The sequence below is a fragment of the Megalobrama amblycephala genome, linkage group LG13, assembly GCF_018812025.1.
Source record: "Megalobrama amblycephala isolate DHTTF-2021 linkage group LG13, ASM1881202v1, whole genome shotgun sequence".
Classification (NCBI taxonomy): Eukaryota; Metazoa; Chordata; class Actinopteri; order Cypriniformes; family Xenocyprididae; genus Megalobrama; species Megalobrama amblycephala.
Window position 1 is genome coordinate 34,707,805 of NC_063056.1, and position 16,179 is coordinate 34,723,983.

The window sequence follows — 16,179 nt, forward strand, 5'->3', positions numbered from 1 at the left end:
TACAGTGTTTCCTAAACTAATTTACAGTAGCCTATGTCATGTAACCTCTCAACCCTAAGACCAACCAAAACGACGTTCCTCCCCATATTAGACTGGATATCATGTTAATAATATCTAGTAGTATCACTGTAGTTAAACAATGTGGTGGAAAACAGACTCACTAAAGTAGCATTTTCTCACTAAGTAGGCTATATTCTGCTACGAGTGTCATCATCCATGTCACTGTAAAAAAATTGCACACATTATTTTGTTGTCTTTTTTTATTAAGGGAACCAGAAAAAAATCTATTGGTCATCTATTATTTATTTTACTTTAATAGTTTATTTCTGTAGGTTTAACAGACATAGCACCATAGGACATAGCCTATCATTGATATAGCGTATTATTTTAGTTTTTATTCATATTTTGAATTAGTATATATACAACCTGAATTCTGGAAATGTTGGGATGTTTTTTTAAAATTTGAATAAAATAAAAACTAAAAGACTTTCAAATCACATGAGCCAATATTTTATGCACAATAGAACATAGATAACATAACAAATGTTTAAACTGAGAAATTTTACAGTTTTATCCACTAAATGAGCTCATTTCAAATTTAATGCCTGCTACAGGTTTCAAAAAAGTTGGCATGGGGGCAACAAATGGCTGAAAAAGCAAGAAATTCTGAAAAAATTCAGCTGGGAGAACATCTAGCAACTAATTCAGTTAATTGATATCACGTCTGTAACATGATTAGCTATAAAAGGGATGTCTTAGAGAGGCAGAGTCTCTCCGAAGTAAAGATGGGCAGAGGCTCTCCAATCTGTGAAAGAGTGCATAAAAATGATTGTGGAATACTTTAAAAACAATGTTCCTCAACGTCAAATTGCAAAGGCTTTGCAAATCTCATCATCCACAGTGTATAACATCATCAAAAGATTCAGAGAAACTGGAGAAATCTCTGTGCGTAAGGGACAAGGCCGAAGACCTTTATTGGATGCCCATGGATTGTGTCAATGACATTACTAAATGGGCCCAGGAATACTTCCAGAAACCACTGTCAGTAAACACAATTCACTGTGCCATCTGCAGATGCCAACTAAAGCTATATCATGCAGAAAGGAAGCCATATGTGAACATGGTCCAGAAGCGCCGTCATGTCCTGTGGGCCAAGGCTCATTTAAAATGGACTGTTTCAAAGTGGAAAAGTGTTCTATGGTCAGATGAGCCCAAATTTGACATTCTTGTTGGAAATCACGGACGCCGTGTCCTCTGGGCTGAAGAGGAGGGAGACCTTCCAGCATGTTATCAGCATTCAGTTCAAAAGCCAGCATCTCTGATGGTATAGGGGTGCATAAGTGCATACGGCATGGGCAGCTTGCATGTTCTGGAAGGCACTATGAATGCTGAAAGGTATATAAAGGTTTTAGAGCAACATATGCTCCTCTCCAGGCGAAGTTTATTTCAGGGAAGTCCTTGTGTATTTCATCAGGAAATGCAAAACCACATACTACAGCTATTACAACAGCATGGCTTCGTCATAGAAGAGTCCGGGTGCTGAATTGGCCTGCCTGCAGTCCAGATCTTTCACCTATAGAGAACATTTGGTGCATTATTCAATGAAAAATACATCAAAGATGACCACAAACTCTTCAGCAGCTGGAAACTTGAACTGGAAACCAAATTCCAACTCCAAAACTCCAGAAACTCATAACCTCACATTTTGTATTCATCAATCCAACATTATCTCTTAAAACAAGACCTCCTCTGCAAGCTGATGATCATTCTGGAAGATGTAGAGTAGTTCTACAGCTGCAAGAAAAAGTATGGGTACTTGCAGAATCTGTGAATATGTGAATAATATTAACAAAATAAAAGAGATCATACAAAATGCATGTTATTTTTTATTTATTACTGTCCTGAGTAATATATTTTACATAAAAGATGTTTACATAGTCCACAAGACAAAAAAAACAATTTATTAATATGACCCTGTTCAAAAGTTTATGAACCATTGGTTCTTAATATGTGTGGTTACCTGGATGATCCGCAACTGTTTTTTTTTTGTTGTTTTTTTTGTTTTGTTTTTTTTTGTTTGTTTTTTTGTGCTGAACAGTTAAACTGCCCAATGTTCTTCAGAAAAGTCCTCCAAGTCTGGCAGATTTTTCAGTTTTCCAGCATCTTTTGTGTATTTGAACCATTTCCAACAGTGACTGTATGATTTTGAGATCCATCTTTTCACACTGAGGACAGCTGAGGGACTCAAACACAACTAAAAAAGGTTCAAACATTCACTGATGCTCCAGAAGGAAACACGATGCATTAAGAGCCGGGGGGTGAAAACTTTTTGAATTAGAAGATCAAAGTAAATTGTACTTAATTTGTCTTCCAGGAAACATGCAAGTATCTTCTGTTGCTTCTGATCTGAGATTCTGAACAAGTTTAACACAATAGGCTGGTGATATGCCTGCCCTTTCCTTACTGCCCTTCAGAGCTTTGTATTAAATTAGTTTGGATACTGTACACTTTAACAAAGTAGTTGTTGACTGTAATTGAGCAGCTAGTACCTTAATTGGATGTTGATTTCTGGTATTGTGATTGATTGTGTTTATTGTCTGAGACTGCTGTGGCACTGCATGGGATCTGCCAGAGTGATGGTGTTACCGATGACTAACTGAACTCAAGGGACATTTTGCTGTTGCCTCTGGTAACCATGTAAAATTTACTAGACATCCAAACGAATTGGTTGTGTGTGCTTAAAAATCAATAGGCCTATTATTATAGGCTAACAGCTCCCATAATAAATAAGTCACTATAATAAATAAATAAATAATCACATAATAAATAAGTCCTATTCTTTTGCACTGCATGTAGGCATATTGTATTTTCTTTCTTTCATGGTATGTAGCCTAATCTCATTTGTAAATGTAACTAATAATTACATTTCTAAGGTGGTTGACATCTTGTACTTGGATAGGTATAAAGTAGACAACACGTTCTTAAAAATATTATTGTTTTAATATAGTGGGTTCGCAAGTAGGCTATGACATAATGACACCGCACCAGAATGAGCGACATTTATTTCTAGAAGCTAATTTAGCTTACGTTTGATAGACGAGAGTCACAAAATTAAATACATTCTATCTCTACATTTTGACACACATGAAAATTTAAACACAATAAAGTGACTAGATTTGCATTCCTTTTGAATGATAAGTTAGCACTTTGATGATCTCTTGCCTAGACGCACTGGCCCTTCTGCCCAGTCCGTGCGCGCGTGCGAGCACACAGTCCACATACCGCTCCCAAAAGACCTGCGCCAGCTCCATGAACATGCCTTGATGTTTGGATTGATTAGACCCGCTCAAGTGTGTCATGAAGTCCCAGAGACCAGCAACCGTATCGGCAACGGGTAATTTACGCGCTTGTATTACCGCTAGTGACGATGCGTCCCAGCATTCACGGTTTATCTCGCCCAGGTGACCGGGCGTCTTGCCGCCTCCTGCCCTCTCGGTATTCAGCATCTCGAGATTGGGTACGGAGAACGATGATGCGGTGGCGAGCATCAGCAGACTCACTGACAGAAAGCGCCACCACTGGGCGTTAATGAATCCAATTAAGCGTTCCATTGGAACCTATGGAATTAACAGTGGAATATTTTATGACTTGAAAATTAAACACGTAATGCCACATAAAACAACAATAACATTTTGGTAAAGCAACAAAAAGTCATTTGTCCTAAAGCAAGTGAAATAGTAAAACAGTAGGCTTCTCAAAATTATTTACTTACAATGTTTAGTTCAGTCGTTTCTTTTCTGCGATTGTTCTGCAGACCCGTTTCCAGTCATACCAATGAGGCGAATAATTGGCTTTGATCGAGTGTTTTACGACTTCTGGAGACTTTTAAAGCTCTGCGCGCCCACGTTTCAAGCGTCACACTGTTTGACTGTAGCCCATCCACTTACATTAAAAACCATTTGACGTGAAGAACATAATTAAATTACACTCTAAAGAACACAAGTAGACTACTTGGAGCTCATGATTAGCCTACTATTCTTTCTTTCTTTCTTTCTTTCTTTCTTTCTTTCTTTCTTTCTTTCTTTCTTTTTTCTTTTCTTTCTTTCTTTCTTTTTTTTTGCCAGCTGGACAAAACCTCATTTTTTTCTTCTTCTGTAGGCGCAATTTGTTGTCAACATGAAATATAATTTGGCGACTTAGCGTTATTTTATTATTTTTTTTTCCTGGTATTCAAATCTATAGTTACAGTATGTTTGTCATGTTTTTTCGACGCACCGCCCGAAGCTTAGGCTACGAAAGTTGACAGAGAGGGCAAACAGCGTCTGCTGGCATTAGATTTTCGTATAACTTGTTTTAAAAAAATACAAATAGGCCTACTTTATTTTTTCTGATTCTGATTATTTCTGGTTATGATTATATGTCATGACAGGGAGAGTCATTGCCTAAAACTAATAGTGTGTCAGACAACAAAACTGGCATAAGACAGGTAAATATAAGCAAGCTCCCCTAGAGAGTTCATACGGTTATTATTACGATTTTTGAAAATGACGACGCTCTTTTGCTGACTGGCAGAGGCGGAAACATGTATAGCTAATGGACGGCACTTGCAGCCAATCACGGCACACATTGCCATGTTTCCGGAAGCACACACGTGTTTGGTGTTTCACTTCAGCAATGCAGAATCAGTAACGCTGTAACTTAAAACAGATAGATTGTGTGCCAGTTTAGTAATTTCAGTCTCTGACTTGAGGAGTTATTTCGGGATGGTCTGGGCAAGCAGAGCTTGCTTCCGCAAGGTTAGTAACGTTGGCGAGAATGACATTTATAGTCATTTAATAGTCATTGGTAGCCCGACCTTCACATGCTTATTTTCTGTGTCATTAACTGATCGTGTAACAAATTACTATGTGGCTTTTACTGTTACAAACATGATGCTACACACTTAACGTGTTTAGCATACTCTTTTTTGGGGGGAAATTATATGTAGAAATCAAGCTGACACACGTCTGTTCCAAGTAATTAACATAATCCATAATTCTGATTTAAGAATTCTTTATTTTGTCTTTTTCAAAGTGGGCTATATGACTATTCCATAAATTAATGATTAATGCTAAATGCGTTTTATATCTTATGGGATAGCACCTGAATGATGACGTGAATAAATAGCCTATAGGTAATTTTCCTGATGTGTTTCTGCTGTAATCTTGACGTTTGTCAAGACCCCAGATGGCCCAGACACACTTAAATAAATGAAATTGAGCATGCTGCAAAGTGCGTAATGTTGACGAGGTGTTTGTGGAATTCTTGAGTCTTAGCTCCTCCAGGATGCAAGATGTAGCCTATTTGTTAAATGGAATTTCCCTCTCACTCAGGATCACTTCATAGGGACATCATTGAGTGCTTTGCTCTAATGCTTTTAAAGGTTAATTTAGGTTGGGTTTATTAAATCATTCTTAATAAACAAACAAACACTATCAACATAAAATACTCATGTGAGGTATGTTAAATGTATGATTTAATCTAAACCACAAAAGCAAAATGTGACTTAAAACTGTTTTGGAATAGTTTTCAGTTCTTGTCCTGGGGACCCACAACACTAAATATGTCTTTCATATTTCATATTTCATATTTCAACAAAATTATTGAAATTGTTTTTTTTTTAAGTCCATGTTCATTCATCACCTCTTCGAAGTAAATTTAATTGGTATGCATATTATACATATTATTTAAGTGCCAAACTTTTTAGTATTTAATTAGTATCCATATTGAAGGTGCAAAAACAAGTAAATCTCAAATTATTGATATCATAATAGTCAAAGTGGTCATGTGGTCATAATAGTCATGCATTCGAAAGTGAAATACCAGCAATTTCACGAACTTAACCTTCTAACTCTGTGTTTCTTTTATTTCAGTATGGAAACTTTGTGGATAATATACGGCTGTATGTGAGGGGTGGGAGCGGAGGAATGGGTTTGCCCCGTTTAGGGGGACATGGAGGAAATGGTGGAGATGTGTGGGTGGTGGCCAAAAAAGGCACTACGTTGAAGCAAATCAAGGACAAACACCCTAACAAACGATTCACTGCAGGTGTTGGTTCAAACAGCAGGTGAGTATTTTTTTCTTATAAAGAGTATAATGGGCGAGAGAAATGGGGATTGTCAGTAATACCTCTGAAAGGCAATAATTGGAATTTCTTCTATATTAAAGTCATATAAAATATAATAGAATTTTAGTATTTTTAATATATTATTGTGTTTTTAATACATAATAAAATATTTTAATTGATATACACTACCGGTCAAAAGTTTTTGGACAGTAAGATTTTTTTAATGTTTCTAAAAGAAGTCTCTTCTGCTCACCAAGCCTTTATTTATGTGATCCAAACTACAGCAAAAACAGTAATATTGTGAAATATTTTCAAAATTTAAAATAACTGTTTTCTATTTGAATATATTTTAAAATATAATTTATTTCTGTGTTGGCAAAGCTGAATTTTCAGCATCATTACTCCAGTCTTCAGTGTCACATGATCCTTCAGGAATCATTCTAATATGCTGATTTGCTGCTCAAGAAACATTTATTATTATTATTGTTGTTGTTGTTGTTGTTGTTATTAGTGTTGAAAAGGATTATTTGATGAATAGAAAGTTTAAAAGAACAGCATTTATCTGAAATGGAAAGCTTTTGCAACATTATAAATGTCTATACTGTCACTTTTGATCAATTTAATGCATCCTTGCTGAATAAAAGTATAAATTTCTTTAAAAAAAAAAAAAAAAAAACCTTTTACTGACCCCAAACTTTTGAATGGTAGATTTCAGATAAATGCTGTTCTTTTGAACTTTCTATTCATCAAATAATCCTGAAAAAAACTGTACACAACTGTTTTCAACATACATTGATAATAATAATAAATATAATATAATATAATATAATATAATATAATATAATATATAAAATGTATATGTATGTTTCTGTGTACACTGCTCAAAAAAATTAAAGGAACACTTTGAAAACACTTCAGATCACAATGGGGAAAAATATTATGCTGGATATCTATAATGTGTTAGGAATGAAAGGATGTCACATCGTTTGATGGAAATGAAAATTATCAACCTACAAAGGACTGAATTCAAAGACACCCTGAAAATCAATGTGAAAAACTGATGCAGCAAGCTAGTCCACTTTGCTGAACTCAAAATGGTACTCAGTAGTTGTATGGCTACCACGTGCTTGTGTGCATGCCTGACAACATCGGGGCATGCTCCTAATGAGACGACGGATGTTGTCCTGGGGTATTCCCTCCCAGATCTGGACCAGTGCATCACTGAGCTCCTGGACAGTCTGAGGTGCAACCTGGTGGCGCCGGATGGACCGAAACATAACGTCCCAGAGGTGTTTTATTGGATTTAGGTCAGGTGAGCGTGGGGGCCATTCAATGGTATCAATTCCTTCATCCTCCAGGAACTGCCTGCATACTCTCACCACATGAGGCCGGGCATTGTCGTGCACCAGGAGGAACCCAGGACCCAATGCACCAGCGTAATGTCTGACAATGGGTCCAAGGATTTCATCCCGAAACCTAATGGCAGTCAGGGTGCCATTGTCTAGCCTGTAGAGGTCTGTGCGTCCCTCCATGGATATGCCTCCCCAGACCATCACTGACCCACCACCAAACCGGTCATGCTGGACGATGTTACAGGCAGCATAATCTTCTCCACGGTTTCTCCAGACCCTTTCATGTCTGTCACATGCTCAGGTTGAACCTGTTAATTTCATTAACACCAAAGCAGCTGAAACTGATTAACAGCCCCCTCTGCTACTTAACTGACCAGGAGTTTATCTGTCTTGATACAATTCTCTGATTAAAAAGTGTTCCTTTCATTTTTTGAGCAGTGTATTTAGATGACGTTGATATGTGTCACAAGGGCCTATTTTTGCAGTAACTAATTGTGTGATCCCTCCTATTGATTTTGTCAGAGTGAGTTCTCTGAAACAGATGTATTGTAGGTGTTATTGTTTTGTCTGGTGAATCTGATGTATCTATATTGTTCTGATATTATTATATGATGCATTCCCAATCTTTTAAATAGTTGCCTTAATCTCTTGAAAATTATAGACTAATTTTTTAGTAGAATGTCCAAGCTTGTTTTTGTTTTTTTTCCATTAAAGAAATAGCGAACCCAAATGTCAAGCTTCATAAAGGCTAAGAAAAGACTGTTAAAGTAGTCCAAAAATGTACTGTAATGTCATACAATTTTTAATGTGAGGAACAGATTGCTGCTATTCATTAAATAATCTTGAATTATTCAATTCTTAATAATAAATGCAAGAATTTCATTGTTTGCATGCAGCCAGAAAATCAGCACACTGAACATACAGTACCAGAGGGAGATGATTTTGTGAACAACTTCTTTGAATTGCATGCGTCTCATTTCATATTTAAATGTGCAGGTGTATGAATCATTGTATGTAATGTGCAGGTATATGTATCAGATTGTGCAGTACTGAGTGAATAAACAGTTATTTTTGTATTACTTTTCATGCCCGCATTATAGTGCATGAAAAGTAATGTGCTTTTCTGTTATAGTTATGTCATAATTTTTGATAACCTTGATGAAAAAATAACACAAATAATAGCTCTGATATTTAACACAATGTAAAAATGTCAGTGATTTTGTAGTATAGAGACTGTAAGTGAAGTATTGTGTGGTATGTTTGTCAGTATTCATGCTCTGAGAGGGGCGAAAGGAGAGGACACCGAGGTCTTCTCACCAACTGGGATCAGTGTTACAACGGATGGTGGGAGAATACTAGGTAATTTCATTTACACCTCTCTATAACATATAGATCATCCAGTGTTTTCCTTTCACATCCCTCATATCACTTCACTTCTTTTTTTGATGTTTTTCTACACATTTTCTCTCACATCTGAACTATTATATCAAATGCCAATTTGTGTTGTTTGTTCCCTTTCATATTGTACTCTGTGTCTCTTAAGGACATTTTATTCTTTTCACTTTAGGGGAGTTGAACTGTGAAGGTGACAGACTTTTGGTGGCTAGAGGTGGTCATGGTGGCTCTCTTCACTCGGGGTTCTTACCCAGTAAAGGTCAAACCAGACAGATTCGGCTCGACCTTAAACTCATCGCAGATCTTGGACTTGTAGGGTGAGAGAGTCTCTACACAGAATGTGGAATGGGGTGGGAAGTATTGCTGTCAAAACTACAAAGTAAAGCACATAAAGAGCTAATCATGATGTAGGAAAAGTGCACAAAATATTGTATAGATAAGTGTAAATAAAAATTATGCATAATTAAACTATGCTTGGTTTGTAAAAACTTTATTTATCATAAACTGTCATTTGACCCTCCTTGTTTTATTGTTTTTTCTGTGTATTTCACTTACACACATCAAATATTTTTTTAAAGGTTTGATAGGCTTGTATTATTTTGACAGGTTTCCCAATGCAGGCAAATCCTCCTTGCTGACTGCCTTGTCTCATGCTAAACCAAGGATTGCCAGCTATCCCTGTGAGTACTGAACATTAGTATTAAAAAAAAATTGTTAAACATCGTAGCTAAGTTTGATTGCAATAAATGTCAATGAGCATGTAAATAAATAAATAAATAAATAAATAAATATAAATTCTTTATCGTGCTATGTCTGTCTCTCTGTCTGTGTGTGTGTATATATATATATATATATATATATATATATATATATATATATATATATATATATATATATATATATATATATATAATATTGGCTGATATATCGGTGCATCTATTATATATATATATATATATATATATATATATATATATATATATATATATATATATATATATATATATATATATATATATATATAATATTAGTTAATATTAATTTGAGTAATGTGTTTGTTTATAACTGATACCAGTTACTCTGAAACAAGGTGATAAAATGGAGAGAATAAAGTTTTTTTTATTTGCATGTCTTTCAAAATATAATAATTAAACATATAATGATTAATTATTATTTGTAATGAAATTATCATTCATTTAAAAAAAGGCATAACCCCCAAACTATCAGAACTGGTATTGGCAGATATCACCCTGAATAATCGGCTATCGGTATCGGTGGAAAATTTTGTATCGGTGCATCTCTCTTTTATATATATACAGTACAGTCCAAAAGTTTGGAACCACTAAGATTTTTAATGTTTTTAAAAGAAGTTTCGTCTGCTCACCAAGGCTACATTTATTTAATTAAAAATACTGTAAAAAACAGTAATATTGTGAAATATTATTACAATTTAAAATAACTGTGTACTATTTAAATATATTTGACAAAGTAATTTATTCCTGTGATGCAAAGCTGAATTTTCAGCATCGTTACTCCAGTCTTCAGTGTCACATGATCCTTCAGAAATCATTCTAATATGCTGATTTGCTGCTCAAGAAACATTTATGATTATTTTCAATGTTGAAAACAGTTGTGTACTTTTTTTTTCAGGATTCCTTGATAAATAGAAAGTTCAAAAGAACAGCATTTATCTGAAATACAAAGCTTCTGTAGCATTATACACTACCGTTCAAAAGTTTGGGGTCAGTAAGAATTTTTATTTTTATTTTTTTGAAAAGAAATTAAAGAAATGAATACTTTTATTCAGCAAGGATGCATTAAATCAATCAAAAGTGGCAGTAAAGACATTTATAATGTTACAAAAGATTAGATTTCAGATAAACACTGTTCTTTTGAACTTTCTATTCATCAAATAATCCTGAAAAAAAATATTGTACACAAATATTTTGTACAATTGTACACATTAAATGTTTCTTGAGCAGCAGATCAGCATATTAGAATGATTTCTGAAGGATCATGTGACACTGAAGACTGGAGTAATGATGCTGAAAATTCAGCTTTGCCATCACAGGAATAAATTACTTTGTGAAATATATTCAAATAGAAAACAGTTATTTTAAATTGTAATAATATTTCACAATATTACTGTTTTTACTGTATTTTTAATTAAATAAATGTAGCCTTGGTGAGCAGACGAAACTTCTTTTAAAAACAATAAAAATCTTAGTGGTTCCAAACTTTTGGACTGTACTGTGTGTATATATATATATATATATATATATATATATATATATATATATATATATATATATATATATATATATATATATATATATATATATATATATATATATATATATAATATAATGTAGGGCTGGGCGATATATCGCATGCGATTCTCACGCGCATTTCGTCAGTAAAGCCGGTTCCCTGATTACCGGTAAATCTCCATCACCTGCTTTCAAATGAAGCGCCATTTAACAGGCAGAGCCGTAGTTCACTGATAAGCCACGCAAATATCGCGTTCATTATCGAAGGCGATTCATCTGCGATATGAACGTGATATTGCGTGGCTTATCAGTGAACTACGGCTCTGTCAGTTAAATGGCGCTCCATTTGAAAGCAGGTGATGGAGATTTACCGGTAATCAGGGAACCGGCTTTACTGACGAAATGCGCGTGAGAATCGCATGCGATATATCGCCCAGCCCTGATATAATGTGTGTGTGTGTGTGTGTGTGTGTGTGTGTGTGTGTGTGTGTGTGTGTGTGTGTGTGTGTGTGTGTGTGTGTGTGTTTGTTTGTCTGTGTCTATCTACACTCAGCAAGAAAACAGACATCCCTTTTTCAGGATACTGTATTTTAAAGATAATTTTGTAAAAGTTTTACAGGTCTTTTTTGAAAAGTGTTTAAACAATGTTTTTCATGCTTGTTCAGTGTACCATAAACAATTATTGCACATGCACCTGTGGAAATGTCCTAACAGTTTACAGGCGGTAGACAATGAAGGTCACAGTTACCATAACTTGGGACATTAAAGAGACCTTTTTACTGACACTGAAAAACACCAGGAGAAAGATGATTCTTTTTTTGCTGAGTGTATATCTATTTAAAATTGCTATTTTTACAATTATCCCTTGTTTTTTTCCCTTCAGTTACAACTTTAAGACCTGAAATCGGAAAGATCATGTATGATGACCACAAACAGGTAGGATGACAGGCTCTTCAAAATGTGCTGAACTCATAACATTCACTCAGGAGGATGCTGTCATGTCACACAACTTATTGTAGTTATAACACTGGCATGCCAGTTCAGAAGACCACATTGTGTGAAGGAGTCTTTGTTTTTAATTTATGGATACAACTAGGTTAATTAGATTTATTTATACATATTACTTATAAAGAGATTTAAACCAAAAATTACAAAAATTACAATTGATAAACAGATCTTTAGCAAATATGATTTTATATTATAAGTTGTGTCATATAATACACACTTCTTCAGACTGATGTCAGAATGTTACAGAAGTTATTTTTCTCCAAAGGTTTCAGTGGCAGACTTACCAGGACTCATTGAAGGTGCTCACGTGAATAAAGGCATGGGACACAAGTTTCTCAAGCATGTGGAAAGAACCAAGCAGCTCATGTTTGTGGTACTGCGTTCAGTGTGTTATGTTGTGAACCTAATGTTAAAGTCCCCCTGTAGTAATTTTATCCCTTAAAACTCCACCAAAATGACAAATTGAAATGTTTTTTTTTTCCCTGTGAAAAAAAATTTCTTCATACCTTAAAATAGCCTGAATGTAACTCTACATCCTTGCTTCATTTAGTATATGCAGATCCATAAATATGCATATTAGTCCCCGCCTCCACTCAATCACACCAGCTCAGAATATCTGATCCACTCGGTCAACTTTACTGCAGTAAGCGCTACACAGAAGAAGTGGAAGAGCAAATTATACAGGCTCATTGATATATCAGAATGGTAATGCTTTTTATGTATTGCTTTCTACGTCAGACACAAAACAAATTGATACGGGTGATTTCAAATTGCCTTTCTTTAGTAAACTGCAGTTTTAAGGAGAAAATACTTAGCAATGGTGTTGACTTATGAATTTGCACAGGGTTTTCTTAAAGCATAATAAAAACACCACAAAGACATATAAACAACATTAAAAACTTGATTTTCACTACAGGGTGTCTTCAAGGCCTGGGAGAGTTGTATATTAATTTCATGTTCTGATGTTTCAGGTCGACGTCTGTGGGTTTCAACTAGCTAGTAACACACCATTTAGGTCTGCATTTGAAACCGTACTGCTTTTAACCAAGGTAAATATACCATTTAATAGGTTGGGATCAAATTTTTTTTTTTTTATTCTGCAAGAATGTATTGAATTGACCAAAAGTGACAAAGGCATTTATAATATTACAAAATATTTCTATTTCAAATAAATGCCGTTCTTTTGAACTTTCTATTCATGAAAGAATCCAAAATGTAAAAGATTAGGCACCACAACTGTTTTCAACATTGAAAATAATGAGCACCATATAAGCAAATAATAGCTGCTGAAAATTTAGCTTTACCATTACAGAAATAAAATACATTGTCAAATATATATTAAAATAGAAAACAGTTAAAATGTAATAATATTTCACAATATTACTGTTTTAGTGTATTTGTTTCCAGTCATTTTTTATCAAATAAATTCGGCCTTGGTGAGCAGAACAGACTTCTTTCAAAAATATAAAAAAAAAAAAAAAAAAAAAACTTTGAACAGACGTGTACACACACATACATGCATGCATTCATACATACATACACATATATGTAACCTGTTTGAAATCATAAAAACATTACTGCTTATCTACAGTCTCTATACTGCTTTTTCAAGATTGTGCTGCATAACTTGCTCATGGTTTTCTTTGTTAATCAGGAGCTGGAGTTGTATAAGGAGGAACTGTTAGGCAAGCCAGCCATCCTGGTCATAAATAAGATGGACCTCCCTGAGGCTCAGGGCCGGCTCAGAGAGCTGGAAGCTCACTTGGAGAACCAGGAAGGTAGGTATACAAACAAGCTTTTTAGGGGACTCTTTGTTATATAGGAAACATCACACATATTAGTCACAGATTATGTTTAGGCTTAGCCTTTGTTTTGTGTTTTTAGGTATATAGTGGGTGTATCAAATTTCATATCGTGACATTTATCAATAAAATGCATTTTTTCATGCAATTGCATTTAAAAAGTACTCTTGAGAATTCACAAATATGTTTTCCCTGAAGAGGGGGTTAGTAATTTGTATGTACCATTTTGGCAGTCTCAAGTTTCTGCCACAAGTACATTTTGCTGAAATGCAGGCCTAATTTGATTGTTCCTTTGCCTGACCTTTAAAGAGTTCTTGATGACTGTGTATGTGCATTTTTCCTCAATTAATAACTTTAGAGTGACGCTCTGCTTTCCTAGAATCAAGCAACATCTTTCCTGAGGACGTCATCCCTAAAACACTAATGCGTTTTACGCAAATCGTCCCAGTCTCTGCCACGACTGGCCTTGGACTGCCCTTGCTCAAGTCCCTCATCCGTCAATCACTTGAGGAGCAGGATGCCATAGAAACTGAGGGTCAGCGCAGTGAGAAGCTACTCAAGTTGAGAAGGGAGATTCCTACTTCATCCATACCCAGCTGGGGGGGTTCTCAAACAACCTGAAGTCTCATATTTAGGTTTGGGTATGGCAGTCCATAAACAATCCTCAGGGATACTGTTGAACATTTGCAGACCTGTGAAATATGTGTGGCTATAAGGAACACAAAGGGCATGTTTTTCACTTATCAAATCAGTCTAATTTGTATAGACTTGTATCTGTGCCTTATATGTGTTTATTCATTCATGAAACGTTTGAAGTTGGTTTTAGCTGGTCTCCCATTCTGATCAGGCTGGTCTGGTTTGCTGGTTTTAAAGGGGTTTTGGGAAATTTTCCGTTGAACAGGCTCGGAGACCAGAATAAAAAACCAAACTAATTATCTTAGGCTGATTTAAACTTGATTTATTTAAAATTAGGCTGGTTTAAAATTTGATTTATTGAATTTAGCATCACTGTTTTTCAAGGTCTTGCATTTTGTGGAGAAATTTATGACAGAATCAGAACTCTACTGCCATCTGCTGATTTTTTTTTTTTTTTTGCTGTTGTTTGTGATGTAGGTATATCATGCCTTCATTGATTTGTTTCATACTAGAATATACAGCACCAGATATTGTCAGAGTGAGAGTGAATGGAAGGATGAACTGAGAAGCACAAAAAAGTCACATGTTAACTGTTATTATATTGAAAGACTAAGAAAATCCAAGTATGAATCGAAAGTCTGGTCAAAATGTCAACAAAGCAGAGAAATAGATTTGACGTTTTTTTCAAAGTTCAAAGGGATTTTTCCATTTCATATAACTGTTACAATGGCATTATTAAACCAATCACTGTCACTTGACAGAGCACTTAAACCAAAGTCAGAGCAAATGTATTCTCAAGTGTTTTTTTTGTTTTTTTGCTATTTATCAGAAAACCTTCCTCACTAAATTTTTATTAACATAAATGTATATGTCCTGTTCACCTGCAGACAAGTGGCAGCTCCACCATATGCCACTAAAATCTTGCAGGTGGTTTTAATTGCAGGCTAAACCAGGGTGCATAGGCTCCTTTTCAGAGTTGCTGTTTTTATCTGTCAAATTTGTGTGCATATTCTTTTATATTCACATTCAAACACACTTGAACATTTTAGTCATATTTATTAAACTGATTTCTTGCAAAACTGGTTCAAACATTTCAAGGTTAGGTTAGTACTTTACAGCCAATAGTATTCATTCAGTGATTAATCACATTGAAAAGACTCAAATATTTACCTTAACCATTACAGAGGTTTGATTCACACATTATTACAGAGTTTGACAATATTGCTTATTTATAAATTATGATTCAGGCCTTTGCACATTGAGTCCGACATTTTCTTAAAGGCACACAATGTATTTTTTTCGCCGCTAGGGGTCGCTAAATTCTTCAAAACAATAACAAAGGCCTAGATTGACACAGTTAATTAGCATCATGGAACTTGTCGTCATGCCACTTGTAACTTTTATATCCATTAAAATGTTTATGGGGAATGCATGTTTTTTAACGTGACTGTGGTATGAAGCAGGGCGTGGCTGAGAATGGCGGATGTGATTGCTAATGAGAGACAGATATCAGTGCCACGTGAGCCCCAGGGGATATAAAGGAATGAGGACATTTCATTCTAACATTACTGAATTACCCACAAGTTCTGAAATACTACCAAAGACTATAG

The 16,179-nt window shown here is 35.0% G+C and overlaps 1 protein-coding gene across 1 annotated transcript; it reads left to right on the top strand.

Moving 5' to 3' along the window:
- Positions 1 to 4,604: 4,604 nt before the first annotated feature.
- Positions 4,605 to 15,892, top strand: gtpbp10 (GTP-binding protein 10 (putative)). The gene is made up of 10 exons (XM_048153587.1): positions 4,605 to 4,796; positions 5,913 to 6,106; positions 8,726 to 8,817; positions 9,026 to 9,170; positions 9,460 to 9,533; positions 12,007 to 12,059; positions 12,397 to 12,504; positions 13,103 to 13,180; positions 13,786 to 13,909; positions 14,313 to 15,892. Exons 1-10 carry the CDS (start codon positions 4,764 to 4,766, stop codon positions 14,552 to 14,554), a joined length of 1,143 nt encoding a protein of 380 aa, XP_048009544.1. The 5' UTR covers positions 4,605 to 4,763; the 3' UTR covers positions 14,555 to 15,892.
- The last annotated feature ends 287 nt before the right edge of the window (positions 15,893 to 16,179 follow it).

Bases quoted from the DNA above. Each gene is read 5' to 3' on its own strand.
- gtpbp10 (XM_048153587.1), top strand. From the start codon at position 4,764: ATGGTCTGGGCAAGCAGAGCTTGCTTCCGCAAG. The intron at 9,534-12,006 runs GTGAGTACTGAA...TTTTCCCTTCAG, and splicing joins AAGGATTGCCAGCTATCCCT to TTACAACTTTAAGACCTGAA. The intron at 13,910-14,312 runs GTAGGTATACAA...CTGCTTTCCTAG, and splicing joins TCACTTGGAGAACCAGGAAG to AATCAAGCAACATCTTTCCT.